The following is a 14,288-nucleotide window of genomic DNA, read 5'->3' as shown; positions in this document are numbered from 1 at the left end:
ACATTTCTCAGATGACTGTGCGAGCGCCGGCGCCGGATGTGACGCATTTCGTGTGCGACTGTTGTAGCGCCGTTAGAACGTTTGTTTGTGGACGCTGTGTTTTCTCATCGACGCGTTTAATTCTCTTCTATTTATTTGACACGTCTGCGTTTATCCCAGAGACCTAGAGACACGCGGTAAGTCTACCTCAATGAGCTTTTATTAAAATAAAACATTATTTTCTTCTATTAACGATGACTCCTTAGCTAGCCTATATTAGCTATTAGCTTAGCTTATATTAGCTATTAGCTTAGCTTATATTAGCTATTAGCTTAGCTTATATTAGCTATTAGCTTAGCTTATATTAGCTATTAGCTTAGCTTATATTAGCTATTAGCTAACAGTCGTTTGTTTACATGTAGCTGCCTACAGGAATATAGACTTTGTTTAAGGTAGTTACCATCGATTTTTTTTTTTATCCTGTTACGTCTGAGGTCGAAGTTTACTGACTTGAACTTGAGCAGTGAAACAAACGTTTGTTTGTTTTTGTTTGAAGATGTCTTTAGCAGACGAACTACTGGCTGATTTGGAGGAGGCTGGAGAGGAAGGAGAGGACGGACTGTATCCGGATGAGGAAGAAGACCAGAACGGTGGAGAGACTCCACACAGAGGACATGGAAGGCTGGAGGACATCCCAGAGGAGATGGAGACGAGCACCAGCAGCACAGAGTGCGTGACCTCTATAGCAAAGCTGCGCAACAGCAAATCGGTGAGTTGTGGAACATGTTAACACGCATGACACTGTTTCTCTCTGTTTGTCCTCTGTGACGGACAGGAAGGCAGATACTGGGGGCAAGATGGACAAGACACGTACTGATTGAGAGACAGAGCGAAAGGTGGACAGGTGTGATGTATAGATCGATGTCTATATTGTATCTCGTCGCCTGCATCTTGTATAGTTTGTATAGTATATATAGTGTTATTTATGTCTGTACTTTTGAAAGTCACAAACTGCTGGAACCAAATTCCTTGTGTGTGTCAACACACTTGGCCAATAAATTTGATTCTGATTGACAGACAGGTTGCCTGGTGACTGCGTAGATAACTGTGCATGTACAGTGCCTTGCAAAAGTATTCATACCCACTGAATTTTTCCACATTTTGACATGTTACAACCACAAAGAAAAATGTATTTTATTAGGATTTTATGTGATGGACCAACACAAAGTGGCAACGCAGACGATGAGATACGATATAGACAGAATGAGTATAGAATACGAATATAGAATGAATAAAACACACAGAACAGCTGCATTTGTACTGAGATTAAATTACACACAGGTGACTCTTTACTAATTAGGTGACTTCTGAAGGCAGTTGGTTTCACTGGATTTTAGTTAGGGGTATCAGGGTAACAGTTATGTGCCACTTTGTGTTGGTCTGCCACATAAAATCCCAATAAAATACGTGTTTGTTTGTGGTTGTAACATGTCAAAATGTGGACAAATTCAGTGGGTGTCAATACTTTCGCCAAGGCACTGTATATAGACAGAAAGACAGCCAGATATGCAGGTGGATAGACGGAAGGACAGACAGACTTTCAGTTAGAGATACGATGCCGTGAAACGATGGCTGCTGGAAGGAGGTGTGAAATGACCTGCCTGCTTCTCTCTCTCTCTCTCTCTGTGTGTGTGTGTGTGTGTGTGTGTGTGTGTGTGTGTGTGTGTGTGTGTGTGTAGTTTTCTGAGATCATGGATAAAATCACGCAATATGTGGGGAATCCTCGCAAAAACACAGAAGGTGAGTAGCTGGTCCCGGATAAGTGGAAGTTGTAAGACAGTGACATCAGTGCACCATTTGTGGTGATGTAACGTGTAACCTGTGCTTTCTATCACAGTGTCTGGGCCGGTGGAGGCAGATCCCGAGTATCGTCTCATCGTCGCTGCTAATAACCTCACCGTGGAGATCGATAATGAACTGAGTGAGTTTCCTGATCCTTAACACCGTCTTATTCACCTTCCTCCTCACCTCAAGTCACGCTCGTTAGTCTAGTTCACTTGACTACGGATTCGGGAGCCGTGTCGTAAATTGGCTCTGACAGGACATTTAGTGCACTACATAGGGTGTAGGATTTGGGAAGGAAACATTAACTGGAGTCGAAATCAACACCAGTGTACAATTCTGTGCCTTAGTGCACTTTACAGTGGTCTTGGGACACGGCCCACAGAAACAAAAGAGAAATCGATTCTTTGTCGATTTTTAAACTAACATGGCCTGTATTTTGTTTTCAGATATTATTCATAAATTTGTACGAGATAAATACTCAAAGAGGTTCCCGGAACTGGAGTCGCTGGTGCCAAACACGCTGGATTACATCAGAACCGTCAAGGTAAGGTCCACTTTATAAACCCGTTTATTATTAAACAATAACAAGTCTTTTTTTTTGTTGCTGACACTGGCTCTGTTGCAGTTTGCTTTAGATCAATTCAAAGCAACAGGGAATGTAGTTGTATCAGGGTACTGGTGGAATTTAGTAGTGTGTGTGTGTGTGTGTGTGTGTGTGTGTGTGTGTGTGTGTGTGTGTAGGAGCTGGGAAACAACCTGGACAAGTGTAAGACCAATGAAACGCTGCAGCAGATTCTGACCAATGCCACCATCATGGTGGTCAGTGTTACCGCCTCCACCACACAAGGGTGAGGACACACACACACACACGCACACACACACACACACACACACACACACTCACATTTCTCTTCTTCACGCCATCTGATCTGTGAGCATTGTTGATTGCTTCCAGTGTGCTCCTGGCAGACGACGAGCTTCAGCGACTGGAGGAGGCGTGTGACATGGCACTCGAGCTCAACCAGTCAAAGCACAGGATCTACGAATACGTCGAGTCACGAATGTCCTTCATCGCTCCCAATCTGTCCATCATCGTCGGAGCCTCGACGGCCGCCAAGCTGATGGGTGGGCGGCGTTTTAACCGTCTTTAGTTGAATCTTTAAAAACAAATGTTCATGTTTTAGACCAAATATTTTATTTAACAGGAATCGCTGGAGGCCTGACGAACCTGTCGAAGATGCCGGCGTGTAACTTAATGCTTCTGGGAGCACAGAGGAGAACGTTGTCCGGCTTCAGCAGCACATCACTGCTCCCTCACACGGGCTACATCTACCACTGCGACGTTGTTCAGTGTCTCCCTCCAGTTAGTCCACACACACACACACAGGACCAGAGCACTGACAGGCTCTAGTAACATGATTTTTGGAAGTTATAAATAAATAATTGTTTGTGTGTAGGATCTGCGGAGGAAGGCGGCACGTCAAGTCGCCGCCAAGTGCACACTTGCAGCCCGTGTGGACAGTTTTCATGAGGGTACAGATGGCAAGGTAGGGGCACACAGACGCACACACACACACAAGCTCGCTTGAACATTTTATTGAAATTTGTGTGTGTGTGTAGGTTGGTTATGAATTGAAGGAGGAGATTGAGCGTAAATTTGATAAGTGGCAGGAGCCGCCGCCCGTCAAACAGGTGAAGCCCCTCCCTGCCCCGCTCGATGCTTCGAGGACGAAGAGAGGAGGCAGGAGGTGAGTGTGTGTGTCTGACTGAGTGTGTGTGTGTGTCTGACTGAGTGTGTGTGTGTGTGTCTGAGTGTGTGTGTGTGTGTCTGAGTGTGTGTGTGTGTGTCTGAGTGTGTGTGTGTGTGTCTGAGTGTGTGTGTGTGTGTCTGAGTGTGTGTGTGTGTGTCTGAGTGTGTGTGTGTGTGTGTGTCTGAGTGTGTGTGTGTGTGTGTCTGAGTGTGTGTGTGTGTGTGTCTGAGTGTGTGTGTGTGTGTGTGTCTGAGTGTGTGTGTGTGTGTCTGAGTGTGTGTGTGTGTGTGTCTGAGTGTGTGTGTGTGTGTCTGAGTGTGTGTCTGTGTGTGTGTCTGTGTGTGTGTCTGTGTGTGTGTCTGAGTGTGTGTGTCTGAGTGTGTGTGTCTGAGTGTGTGTGTCTGAGTGTGTGTGTCTGAGTGTGTGTGTCTGAGTGTGTGTGTCTGAGTGTGTGTGTCTGAGTGTGTGTGTCTGAGTGTGTGTGTCTGAGTGTGTGTGTCTGAGTGTGTGTGTCTGAGTGTACCTGGTGTCACTCACACAGTGCTTATTTTCAGGTATCGTAAGATGAAGGAGCGTTTGGGACTCACAGAGATCAGAAAACATGCCAACAGAATGACATTCGCTGAGGTACAACACACACACACACACACACACTTCAGTTTATTTGTACTGATTTATAACCTTGTGTTGGAGTCATTAATAACACGAATGACATTTTTCATTGAATTAATCAGTGTAATGTTATAAATCAAGTTCAGTTCTGCTGCATAAACCCAGTAAAGTCGGTTGCCTTAGTTACAGGAAGCTCGTGTTTGTTTAGTTTCACATTAGTCAGCTTTACACGATGTCATTGGTTGTGTAAATATTTTTACAGACTGGATCGTTTGTGTCCATCTTGATAAGTAATGTCCCGTTCTGCTCACTGCTTTGTTGTGTGTCTCAGATTGAAGACGACGCATATCAAGAGGATCTGGGCTTCAGCTTGGGGCAGCTGGGTAAATCGGGCAGCGGCAGGGTGAGACAGGCTCAGGTTAATGACTCCACGAAAGCTCGCATCTCCAAATCACTGCAGGTACGACCGAAGAGTTACACACACACACACACACACACACACACTGATACTTAACACGTTCCTTTTTTTTTTACTCGTATAGCCTCAATTGTCATTTTTATCCTATAAGCCTAGCCATGTTCTCCCAGTTGCCTAGCAACAGCTTTAACCCCTCTTACGTTGTGTTCGAACTGTTGTGTGTGTGTAGCGGACGCTGCAGAAGCAGAGCATGACGTACGGAGGGAAGTCCACCGTCAGAGACCGGTCTTCAGGAACAAGCTCCAGTGTGGCATTCACTCCATTACAGGTATACACACACGCACACACACACACTGTACTTTATTATTCAACACTTCTGAACACTTTGTTTTAATGTGTAGTTAATGACGACCAGTAAATAACCAGTGATGTGTATACAGTTTGCACAGTAGTACATTGTGTCTACTTACTGCAGCAGGAGACAAATAACGGCAGGTTGCCATGGATACTGGGTGCTACCTGCTTATCTAGTACTTTAGCTCTTTTATGTAGGTCATGAAGGAGACGGTGTGTGTTTGGTTTATTTACTCTTTTTTTCTTTTCCTCTGCAGGGTTTGGAGATCGTCAATCCACAGGCTGCGGAGAAGAAAGTGGCCGAAGCCAACCAGAAATACTTCTCCAACATGGCCGAGTTCCTCAAGGTCAAGAAAGAAGGAGGAGCCAAAGCGTGAGACAAAGAAAGATGCGCGCGTGCGCACACACACACGTGCGGGCGCACGTACGTTTTCTGGATAAAGACTTTTCCTACATGCGTGTAGAGTTTTTCTGTTGTTGTTTTTTAATTTTTAAATAAATGTGAAAGGGATTAAAATGTTGTGGAAATGCTGCAGTCTCCAAAATTCTTCCTTCTTCACCTGCCAAACTCACGTCCCCCCATCACACCGTCCCCCCACCCACTTCCCTTAAACTTACGTTAAGGACAGAAAGCAGGACAAGTCTGGTTCATAAAAGTATTTTATTGAAATTGTACACTTCTTTTTTTTTTTTTCCTTTTCTTTTTTTTTCAGCCCCACTAAAAGGCCATGAAATTAATTTATACACCAGTTTATTTTAGGAGAAAATTTCACAAATCAGCTGCACTTTCAGTCCATTTGCTGGAAAAGGGGGGAAAAAAAAACGTCTGGACGAGTAGTCGTTTTAGCCTCTCTTTTTTTCCCCCCTTTTAAAATAAGAAAGGAAAAGTGAAATTGGTATTTTTTTTTTTATCCTAAAAGTGAGCGATAACTAGAAATGGGGATTAGTTTAATGACCCAATCTGAGAATACGTTAGACGTCTGGAGCTAGGGGAAAAAAAAAAAAAAAGTCACGACATGGATAAAGCTCTGAACGTTACGGATCTTCTGAATACTTGTTTTTATAAGAGAATTCTTCTAACTCATGTCAATGTTAAACAGACACCAGATTCACGTGCGTGTGAAGCCTCCTGCACACTCGAGATAAAGATGCTACAAAAAAAAAAACAACCGACGAGGACGGCCAGTAATAATAATAATAATCATCATCGTAACGCCGTTTAGGTGACGCAGGCCGAGAAGAGTTCAATTGCATAGCAATTTAATGTGTCCACTCGTTATCCATCTTGCCCTTTGTCTATCCTGAACGTGTCTGAGCTCCTTTTTTTCTCTCCCTCTCTTTTTTTTTTTTTTTTTAAATTATGACTCCTGCAGCTTGAAGAAATGATATGTTAAATATTAGAAAGCATCTCTGTGTATTTGTGCTAGGATGGTTTCTGAGATAAAGCCTGTGAAGTCACTCTGCACCTCGACGGCGTCGACCTTAACGGAGGTGTCGATTAATACGCGCGACGAACGATCTGTCGAGGAAACGTTCGGCTTTTTAAAACACCCTCGGAAACGACCAAGGGGGGGTCACGTAAAATCACCGGCAGGTTTCTAGAACCTGAGAACCAGAAGGAGAACGGTACAGATGTCTGGAGACATACAACACCCCACCCCACCCTACCCCACCCTACGGTTTATTTATGGGTTTTACCCGAAGCCTGAACGTGTCTCGGTTTCTTGCCCTTTTTCGATATCCTTCGAGTGAGAATTTATCCGTCGACTTGGTGCTGAATGACATCACAGCAGGTTATAAAGCCTCATTTCATCGAGCACAGACAGACAGTAATGCTTTTCATTTCGGTCACATGGGTTGGGGGGGGGTAAATGAAGGTGAACTAAACATCTGGATTTTCTGCTTATTTAGGTGATAAAAGAAGGGGCCTTGAATTGAAAAAGAGTTTTTGTGTGTAAACAGGCACTCGACCTCCTCGCTCTCTCGCTCTCTCTCTCCCCCTCTCTCTCTCTCGCTCGCTCTGATGAAGCCCTACTTTACACTCCTCCCTCCATGGACTGCACTCCTCTCCTGGAATGTCAACAGCTGCAGTCGTCATAGCCACCTCTCTCTCTTTCTCTCGCATTCGTTCGTTTATTCTCTGTGCGCTGGGTCTGTATGTCACTGCAGGTCTCTGTCCTCCAGGTATCTGTACTCGAATGTGAAGCCCTCCTTCTTCCTCTGGCCCCATTTTTCATAGTCAAAGTAAATGTAGGTTCCCTACAAGGGGAAAGAAGAAAAAAAAGACCAGTTTTATCAGTCGGTCACACGTCTAAACAAAATACTGCCATATTGCAGTGAGTAAAGCTACTAGAGAAATACAGCAGGCATTTAAAACAAAAGAGAAATTTGTTCTAATGTTTTTTTCTTTTTTCTTTTCCTGTAACATCTCTGCTGTACGTTATTTAGGTCTACATAAAAAAAAAAAAAAAAGGCTTCCTTGTGATTTAAAATAAAATGAACACTGAACCTGTTCGAACTCGTCGGTGATGGTTTTGGGTTCCTCGTGTCTCTGGAACCACATCATGTATTTAGTGTGGAATCTCCAAGACTGCTTCTTCAGGGCTTTAGCTGACAGATACTGAGCCTTCGTACCCTGAGCCACGCAGATGGGGACATACAGGATGGTTAGAAGCACAACTCGTGTGTCTTTGTATTCTCTAACCTTACACGCACACACACACAGACACACACACGCACACACTCACTCACACATTTACTCACACACACACACACACACACCTCCATGTAGTAGAAGATGAAAAAGAGGGTCTCTGTGGAGAGTCTCTGGTAGAAGTCGATGGAGTCGCAGTGATGAGGAGGAGTGTGATGATGGAAGGGCAAAAGAGGGCACGGAGTCCTCATCACGTATTGCCTGCGCACACGGGCATGAACACGTGTAAGCTGGTGCTTCTACTGTATTTCTATGTAAACCTTCTAGTGCTGTTTGTAACGCCCGTTAATACCTGATCCTTTCTGAGTCTGACGGGAGAGGCATGTGGCCCCAGGCCGATTCCTGCATGATCTGCTGATACAGTTGCTCTTTAGTGAGGGGGCAGGGGCCTAGAGGACACGCCCCCAGCGTAGGTGGAAGGTTGACCTCTGTTACGGCCGGCTGGGGGGGAACCGGGGGGCCGGGAGCGGCCGAGGACCCAGAGAACAAATCTGTAACAGAACCACGGCGTGCGTGTATAATAAACACGGCTGATAAACCAGATTTAAACGTGTTTAGAAACAAAATGCGCTGCGTAAATAACGAACCTCGTTCTGTCAGATGAAGAGGTGGGATTTCTCCATCCAGTCCTGATCCTAGAGCTGCTCGCTCAGCCATCGCCTTCAGGGAGCTCAGCGGCTCAGGAGTCTATACACACACACACACACACACACACACACACACGTTTGCATGGTATCATCAGCTTCTTGGATTATTTGGAAGCAATAAAACAAACCTTTATTGGCTCTGCACTAGGTGTGTACGAGTGCGGGCCGTTCAGTAAACTCCCACCGCCGGTGGTGCTGTCTGAGAACGAGGGAGACTGAGAGGAGGGAGGCAGAGTGATGGAGCTCAGCAGGGTCGGCCCGTTGTCCAGACTAGGTGAGAGAGAGAGAGAGAGAGAGAGGGAAAGAGAGAAGGATGAGGTCAGAGTGAGGAGCAGAATCTAGAGAGCTGGTTTTTGCCTCAATCTGAAGTTGATCTGTCGTTTTTTTTTTTCCCCCGCTTACGTTTGATTTGCTGAGGAGTTGGTGGACGAGGGCTGGCTGCTCTGTGATAGGCTGGCGCTGCTGAGGGAGGAGTCTGAGCTGCTGTCGGCCACCACGGCGCTGTACGCTAGAGAGTCTTAAAATCAAGCGTTACTTAGACTTAAAAGCCACATCGTTACTACGCTGCAACACTTGTCGTTTGTGACAGATTTTCTGTGCAGGTGGGTGGGGCTACATTGAGAAAATACGTGTTGCCAGGTAACAGTGCAAAGATATTTGCAGGATTATTCTTTTAAAATACGGTTGTTTTTTGTACGCAGTGAAAGGTTTATCTGATCTCGTATGTATCTCCACCCACAAACTAAAGTACCACTGGGCTTTACTCACTTGTTCCTCCGTTTTGTTTCACTACACTGGGTGGTCGAGCAGGTGCCACGTTACCCAGGATGCCCCCTGACGAAGCTGCACTGCCCCCGTTTCCAGGGCCCATGCTGGCTCCGCCCCCTGGCACCGTTCCGACCGGGCTAATGGGTAACTGTGCTGCTCCCTGGTGGGTTGTCTGCGCTGGTCCGAGCCCTAAAATCCCCCCGCTGGAGCCCATCTGCACCGGTCCGTTAGCGGTGGGCGTAGAATTAGTGTTAGAATTCGCTCCACTCAAAGCTGAAACAGTGCTGCTGTTATTTCCCGTGGGTCCACTCAGGCTGCTGCCAGCTGCTGCCTGGGCATACGGAGTGGGCATCGAGCTCGAAATAATGGCAGCCATATTGCTGGGCATCATGCCAGGCATACTGCTGCTCGTCACAGCTGTGCTTGCTTTGCTCACGTTAAGCCCTGCTGATGTCAACAGTTGAGAGTTAGACGTAGGGAGGGCCAACGGCGTGGTGGATGAGGGCAAATTGGGGTGGCTTGGCGGGCTGGATGTGCTGCTGGACGTCACGGAGGAGGAAGAAGACGACGATGACGACGAGGACGAGGAGGAGGACGACGAGGATAGCTTGCCATGCGGATGCTGCTGAACTGCGCTGCTAAAAGTACCCAGGAGAGTGTTGCCCCCGGAAACCGACGCGGTCCCCCCAACGACAGCTGCCATGGAAACGAGGGATGAGGTGGAAGAGGAGGAAAAGCCGGAGGAGGAGGAGGAAGAGGACGAGAAAGAAGACAGGGGATTGCTGATCTTCACCGGTGACTGAGAAGACAGAGCAGAAGAAAGATTTCAGATTGATTTAATGAAATATTCGGCTGTGTTCTGAATGGCGGTGGTGGCAGAGCGGTGTCCGGTCCCCACCTGGCTCACTTCGCTGTCAGTAGATCTGCCTCGTTTCTTCTCCTCTTCAGGGATCTCCTGAATAAAGAGGCACATTTCAGTAAACAACTCGTACATTTCTACAAAGCTCGTCTCCGCTGCTCCCCGTTCTAGAGGAGCGCTTAAGACGAGACGACTGCTATCCTGCTGCTGCTCTGAGCTGCTTTTACAGCTAAGGCGCTTTGGGACCTACAACGTTTGTAGCTTGTGAATAAGAGAAAGACAGGAAAGGGAAATTACGGTGGGAGCCGTGGCTGGAGATGGAGGGATGGGAGAGGACGACGTCGTGGAGGTGGGAGTGCTCATCTCTTCTTCGTTGTGTCCCTGCGGAGACGTCGCCAGCATCGCTATAAAGACAGAGAGATGGAGAGAGGCTGTTGAAATAATCCCGACACTATTCTAGGGACATCTGCGGCCTGACGGAACGAAGGCGGACGCTTACGGATCTCTTCGAGGTCGAGGTCGTCGTACAGGAACTCGTTCTCCTTAAAGTCGGGATCCTGCGAGGAGTCGATGTAATAGTCCACGTCGTCCTTTATCTTATGGATCGCGTCCACCTGTGCGGAAGGGACACGCGAGCTGGTCACGTTTTTGGAAAGAGAATCGATCGTGCTGGTGATCTTTAGACCTGCTGAATAGCTGTGATTGGTTGCATCGTCTCACCTGCACCGAGTCGTTGTCCAACATCCTTAAAATGGTCTCCAGCATTCGGATGTGATACCGGTGTCTCTCAATTAGCTTCTTCAGCTCCTCGATGCGATCCTGCTTCTGAACACACACACTTAATCAAACCTTCTTTACTTATCTGTAGTTAAACAGACCGCACTTTATAATTACTGTTAGTGATGATTATTGTTACTGCATCCTTGACTTAAATGATACGGTCTTCAGGAATTAGCATCGTGTGTCACTCACGCTACAAATTGGCGCCGTGTCTCATATCACATACTTGGGTCCTATTCTAGACTTTTACTGAGACCTTTTACCTGTGAACCTAAAGGTTCATGACCACGGTCAAAACTACGCAGGGACGTTTTCGATAGTCGAGTTCGACTTAAAGACCGGAGACATTTCTGCTCTGAAGCGACACGGGGAGAGACACTGACCTCCTTGTCTCCTTTTTTCTTCCTCGTCTGAACGGACAGAGACTCCACCTCGCTCTCAAACTGATCCACCTGCATGTTCAGAGTGTCTATAGTGTTCTACACGGAAAGAAGAAAACAGGTGGAATAAACAGTGGATGCACTAACTCGGATGTAGGTCTCTTCAGTTTAATGTGAGGTTCCTGGAGGTACTTTACCGTGAGCCACTGTTCTGTTTCCTCCTTCTCCTTCTGAGCTGGATCCACTTTCTGAGCCAAACCCAGGCCTTCTTTAGAGTACGCCTTCGTCTTTGTCTCCCGCTCCACCACTTTGAAGCGCTCCATTTGCTACGGAAACACAACAATGGCTTGATTACTTACTTTCATGCTGATCGCCGTGAAGTTTTAGTTTTAGAAAAAAAGAAAAAAAAAAAAAACGGTATCGCGATAATTTCACTAAGTAATCGTTTCTGACCGTCTCGATGAGTTTGCGGTTCTCCACTAGCTGCCGTTTGTCTTTGATCTCATTGGACGCAACCCATGATTTGATCTGGTCTCGGAGTCTCTGTGAGGGAGATGTTCAGGGACGGTATGAGCTCTATGCACGCTGGCTCAGTCTTAAATCACATACTCGAGTAGTTCACTAACCACTTTTAAGTCGTTTGCTCGCACTGGGGGAAACTCTGAGCACCAATAAGCAAATGTTAATGTAGCAACAAGGTAGACTGCTGAGTACAGCAGAAGAAGAAACTGACATATCAGAAGCTGTGAATGAAAGACGGATGAAGGTGAGGGGGCAAGGAATTAAAAAAGAATGAAGAGGACGTATGACAACGGTGGAAAGAAGACAGATGCAACAGGTTCGGGATAAAAAGAAAGAAAAAAAGGGCTGATGGATGGATAAATAAAATAGAGAGAGAGAAAGATACGTATATATAAAGGGATAGGGAGATGAATGGGCCATCAGATCGACCGATTCTCACCTGGAGCTTTTTAATCTCCTTCTTGAGGTCGGCTTCGTATTTCTCCTTCTGATTGGCGTTGGCTGCATTGTGAAGCTGTTTAACAGAGAACACACACTCTTCATTCACCAACACCATGAACAGAGAACAGCAGCACGTCACATGCGTTATCACCTTATCGCTCTTTCTTTACTGCATTTCTAACACGCTATCTATCAGCCGGTTTAGCGGTCGTCATCCCGAGCTCGTCGTTCTCTCAGAAAAACACACAAACGCTGTCACGTTTCCCCCCAACACGAGAGCGGCAGTTTGCCTTGGGAATCGGACAGAGCTTATCTCCGGAGGTGTGTCGGTGTTCTACAGCATCTATAACAGTCTAATACCGATACAACACACTCAGACGCGTATAAGGGTGTAATAACACGTATATTATAATGAATCAGCTTTCACCTTTTGCCAAATGTCCTCAAACTGTTCCACCCCCTCTGCGACTTTTTTTAAACACCGGTCTATTTCACCTGTTCGGAACAGACAGAAAGCACATTTGTGACAGGAAGGAGGCACAAATAAATAGATAAACACTACCTGAGTGACCTGTAACATGCTTTTTTTTTTTACCTTGGAGTTTTCTCTTATCGGCCATGGCTTGGCTATGATACTGTCTTCATACCTTCTCTTCCTGACAGAAAGAAAAATACAAAATATATACATATATTTATTTTATTTGAAAGCACACACATATAAATATGTACTAATACGTTCGACTTCATAGTAGTAGTAGTAATAATAATAATATGATCTCTGAAATAGTAATAACAAGCGACAGGAATCACTTAGTAAACACTGGGGTCTCGTGCACTTGTTTTTATTTATATTTACTTCCTCAGTGCAGATAAACAAAATCGGGCTGCAGCTAGCTAGCTAAATAAACAAAGGGTAAATTAACCTAGCTGGAATTTATTTATTTATTTATGCATGCATGCATCAACACAACGGCCAGCATTCGGACAGCTGCTTAGCAAAAAAAATAAAAACCCGACAGAACACGCGTTTTATTCTAGATTGTCAGGTTTAGCGCTTAGCCTCGGGTTCGCTAGCGCGTTTAACGCAGCGACGTTAGCTCGTTAGCATGTTTAGCTTCGCGCACATAGCGTTGTGTTCGTGCACCACTACGACGGTTTAAACATCACGGATAAACACCAATAGTAATGAATTAACTGATGGAATTAATCTAGAGACGCCATTTTGATGCTGTTAGCTCTCGGCTAAGAATGCTAAGCTAACGTCATCCAGGCTGTCTAGTTTAGCTAATGCTAAAGCTAACGGCTAAAGCTAATGGCTAAATTAGCAAGCCTGCAGAACAGCTCGTTAACATCACGCTCGTTTTGTCCGGTACCTTTTTCCCAAATACGTATATTCGATTATAGGTCTTTCAGCTCCGTCAGAAAATGATTTGATTAAATTATTTTCAAATATTTCTGGATGTTTTGTTTTTTTTTCCCTTCTCCTTCTCGTCCCTCAGTATAGGAGCTACATTAAAGATGGACGTAAAAGCCCCGCCTCCGTGGTCCTAGGTTCCGCCTACAATCGATTTCCAGCCTTGTGATTGGATGAAACTTTCACTCTTTTCATTTGGCTCGTTTCCGCCGCCCATGCTTTATTTCTTCCTTTTATGATTGGATAGAATTCGCTGTCATTCAAAGTGAAGCGCTTTTTACTCTGGTTGGTTGTGAGTCTAGGTCGAAGGTTATGTTTACGGAAATAGTCTCCGATTCGCCGTGTGTGATTTTTGTTGAATTAAGAATTTACCAGTAATAAATAAGGTGTACTGAATAATATGTTAGTTATTATTATATAAACAAACAAATACGTAAGAGTATGTCGCCCTGGATCATGTGCGAAATGCAGTAAATAAAATGACATTCGGAAATAAAGAAGTACATTTTTATTACAAAAGATTCAAATGATAGCATTTACCAAGTATAGTTTATGAACAAAAACCAGTCTGAATAGGAATTACTATAAAATTACATTCACATACCTATAGCTAAAATAGACCATTTTATTCTTGTTATAGTGTAGAAGAAAATTCTCGTTCTTTCCTTCTTTCGTTCTCTCTCTCTTTCTTTCTCTCTCTCTCTTTCTCCCTTTCTTTCCTTCTCTCTCTCTCTCTTTCTCTCTCTCTCTCTCTCTGGTACATTGTCCACATAGTACTGAACCCTTTTCATAGAGAAGCACATTT

The 14,288-nt window shown here is 45.2% G+C and overlaps 2 protein-coding genes across 5 annotated transcripts; one reads left to right on the top strand and one right to left on the bottom strand.

Moving 5' to 3' along the window:
- The first annotated feature begins 14 nt into the window (after window positions 1-14).
- On the top strand, window positions 15-5,490 carry prpf31 (PRP31 pre-mRNA processing factor 31 homolog (yeast)). Its single transcript, XM_027171643.2, has 14 exons — window positions 15-176; window positions 536-748; window positions 1,719-1,779; window positions 1,877-1,960; window positions 2,271-2,368; window positions 2,566-2,672; window positions 2,780-2,949; window positions 3,030-3,187; window positions 3,282-3,371; window positions 3,445-3,572; window positions 4,130-4,202; window positions 4,519-4,647; window positions 4,835-4,933; window positions 5,217-5,490. Exons 2-14 carry the CDS (start codon window positions 536-538, stop codon window positions 5,334-5,336), a joined length of 1,530 nt encoding a protein of 509 aa, XP_027027444.1. The 5' UTR covers window positions 15-176; the 3' UTR covers window positions 5,337-5,490.
- Window positions 5,491-5,601: 111 nt separating this feature from the next.
- On the bottom strand, window positions 5,602-13,615 carry cnot3a (CCR4-NOT transcription complex, subunit 3a). Of its 4 annotated transcripts, none has more exons than XM_047811302.1 (19): window positions 13,443-13,615; window positions 12,665-12,725; window positions 12,497-12,564; window positions 12,068-12,142; window positions 11,560-11,649; window positions 11,304-11,432; window positions 11,110-11,205; window positions 10,667-10,765; window positions 10,446-10,560; window positions 10,244-10,350; window positions 9,986-10,042; window positions 9,088-9,886; window positions 8,722-8,836; window positions 8,448-8,589; window positions 8,260-8,359; window positions 7,965-8,163; window positions 7,741-7,873; window positions 7,469-7,594; window positions 5,602-7,218 (listed from the first exon to the last, which is right to left on the bottom strand). In XM_047811302.1, the coding sequence occupies exons 2-19, from the start codon at window positions 12,687-12,689 to the stop codon at window positions 7,120-7,122; spliced, it is 2,574 nt and encodes an 857-aa protein (XP_047667258.1). In that variant the 5' UTR covers window positions 12,690-12,725; window positions 13,443-13,615; the 3' UTR covers window positions 5,602-7,119. The 4 variants fall into 4 exon arrangements, with proteins under 4 accessions (XP_047667258.1, XP_027027440.1, XP_027027443.1 ...); XM_027171639.2 differs by having other exon boundaries at window positions 10,667-10,771; window positions 13,443-13,614; XM_027171642.2 differs by lacking the exon at window positions 13,443-13,615 and adding an exon at window positions 12,221-12,422 and having other exon boundaries at window positions 10,667-10,771; window positions 12,665-12,716.
- Between the last annotated feature and the right edge of the window lie 673 nt (window positions 13,616-14,288).

Source organism: Tachysurus fulvidraco, chromosome 3, assembly GCF_022655615.1.
Source record: "Tachysurus fulvidraco isolate hzauxx_2018 chromosome 3, HZAU_PFXX_2.0, whole genome shotgun sequence".
Taxonomy (NCBI): domain Eukaryota; kingdom Metazoa; phylum Chordata; class Actinopteri; order Siluriformes; family Bagridae; genus Tachysurus; species Tachysurus fulvidraco.
The sequence above is the reverse complement of the archived record's forward strand: the minus strand, read 5'-3'. Positions and strand labels throughout refer to the sequence as shown.

What these genes read in the sequence shown, in the direction of transcription:
- cnot3a (XM_027171639.2), bottom strand. Translation starts at nt 12,689, where the DNA reads ATGGCCGATAAGAGAAAACTCCAAG. An exon ending in GAAACAAAACGGAGGAACAA is followed by an intron (nt 8,837 to 9,087) that starts GTGAGTAAAGCC and finishes CTTGATTTTAAG; the next exon opens with ACTCTCTAGCGTACAGCGCC. An exon ending in TCATCTTCTACTACATGGAG is followed by an intron (nt 7,595 to 7,740) that starts GTGTGTGTGTGT and finishes TGCGTGGCTCAG; the next exon opens with GGTACGAAGGCTCAGTATCT.
- prpf31 (XM_027171643.2), top strand. Translation starts at nt 536, where the DNA reads ATGTCTTTAGCAGACGAACTACTGGCTGATTTGGAGGAGGCTGGAGAG. An exon ending in ATTACATCAGAACCGTCAAG is followed by an intron (nt 2,369 to 2,565) that starts GTAAGGTCCACT and finishes GTGTGTGTGTAG; the next exon opens with GAGCTGGGAAACAACCTGGA. An exon ending in ACCGCCTCCACCACACAAGG is followed by an intron (nt 2,673 to 2,779) that starts GTGAGGACACAC and finishes GATTGCTTCCAG; the next exon opens with TGTGCTCCTGGCAGACGACG.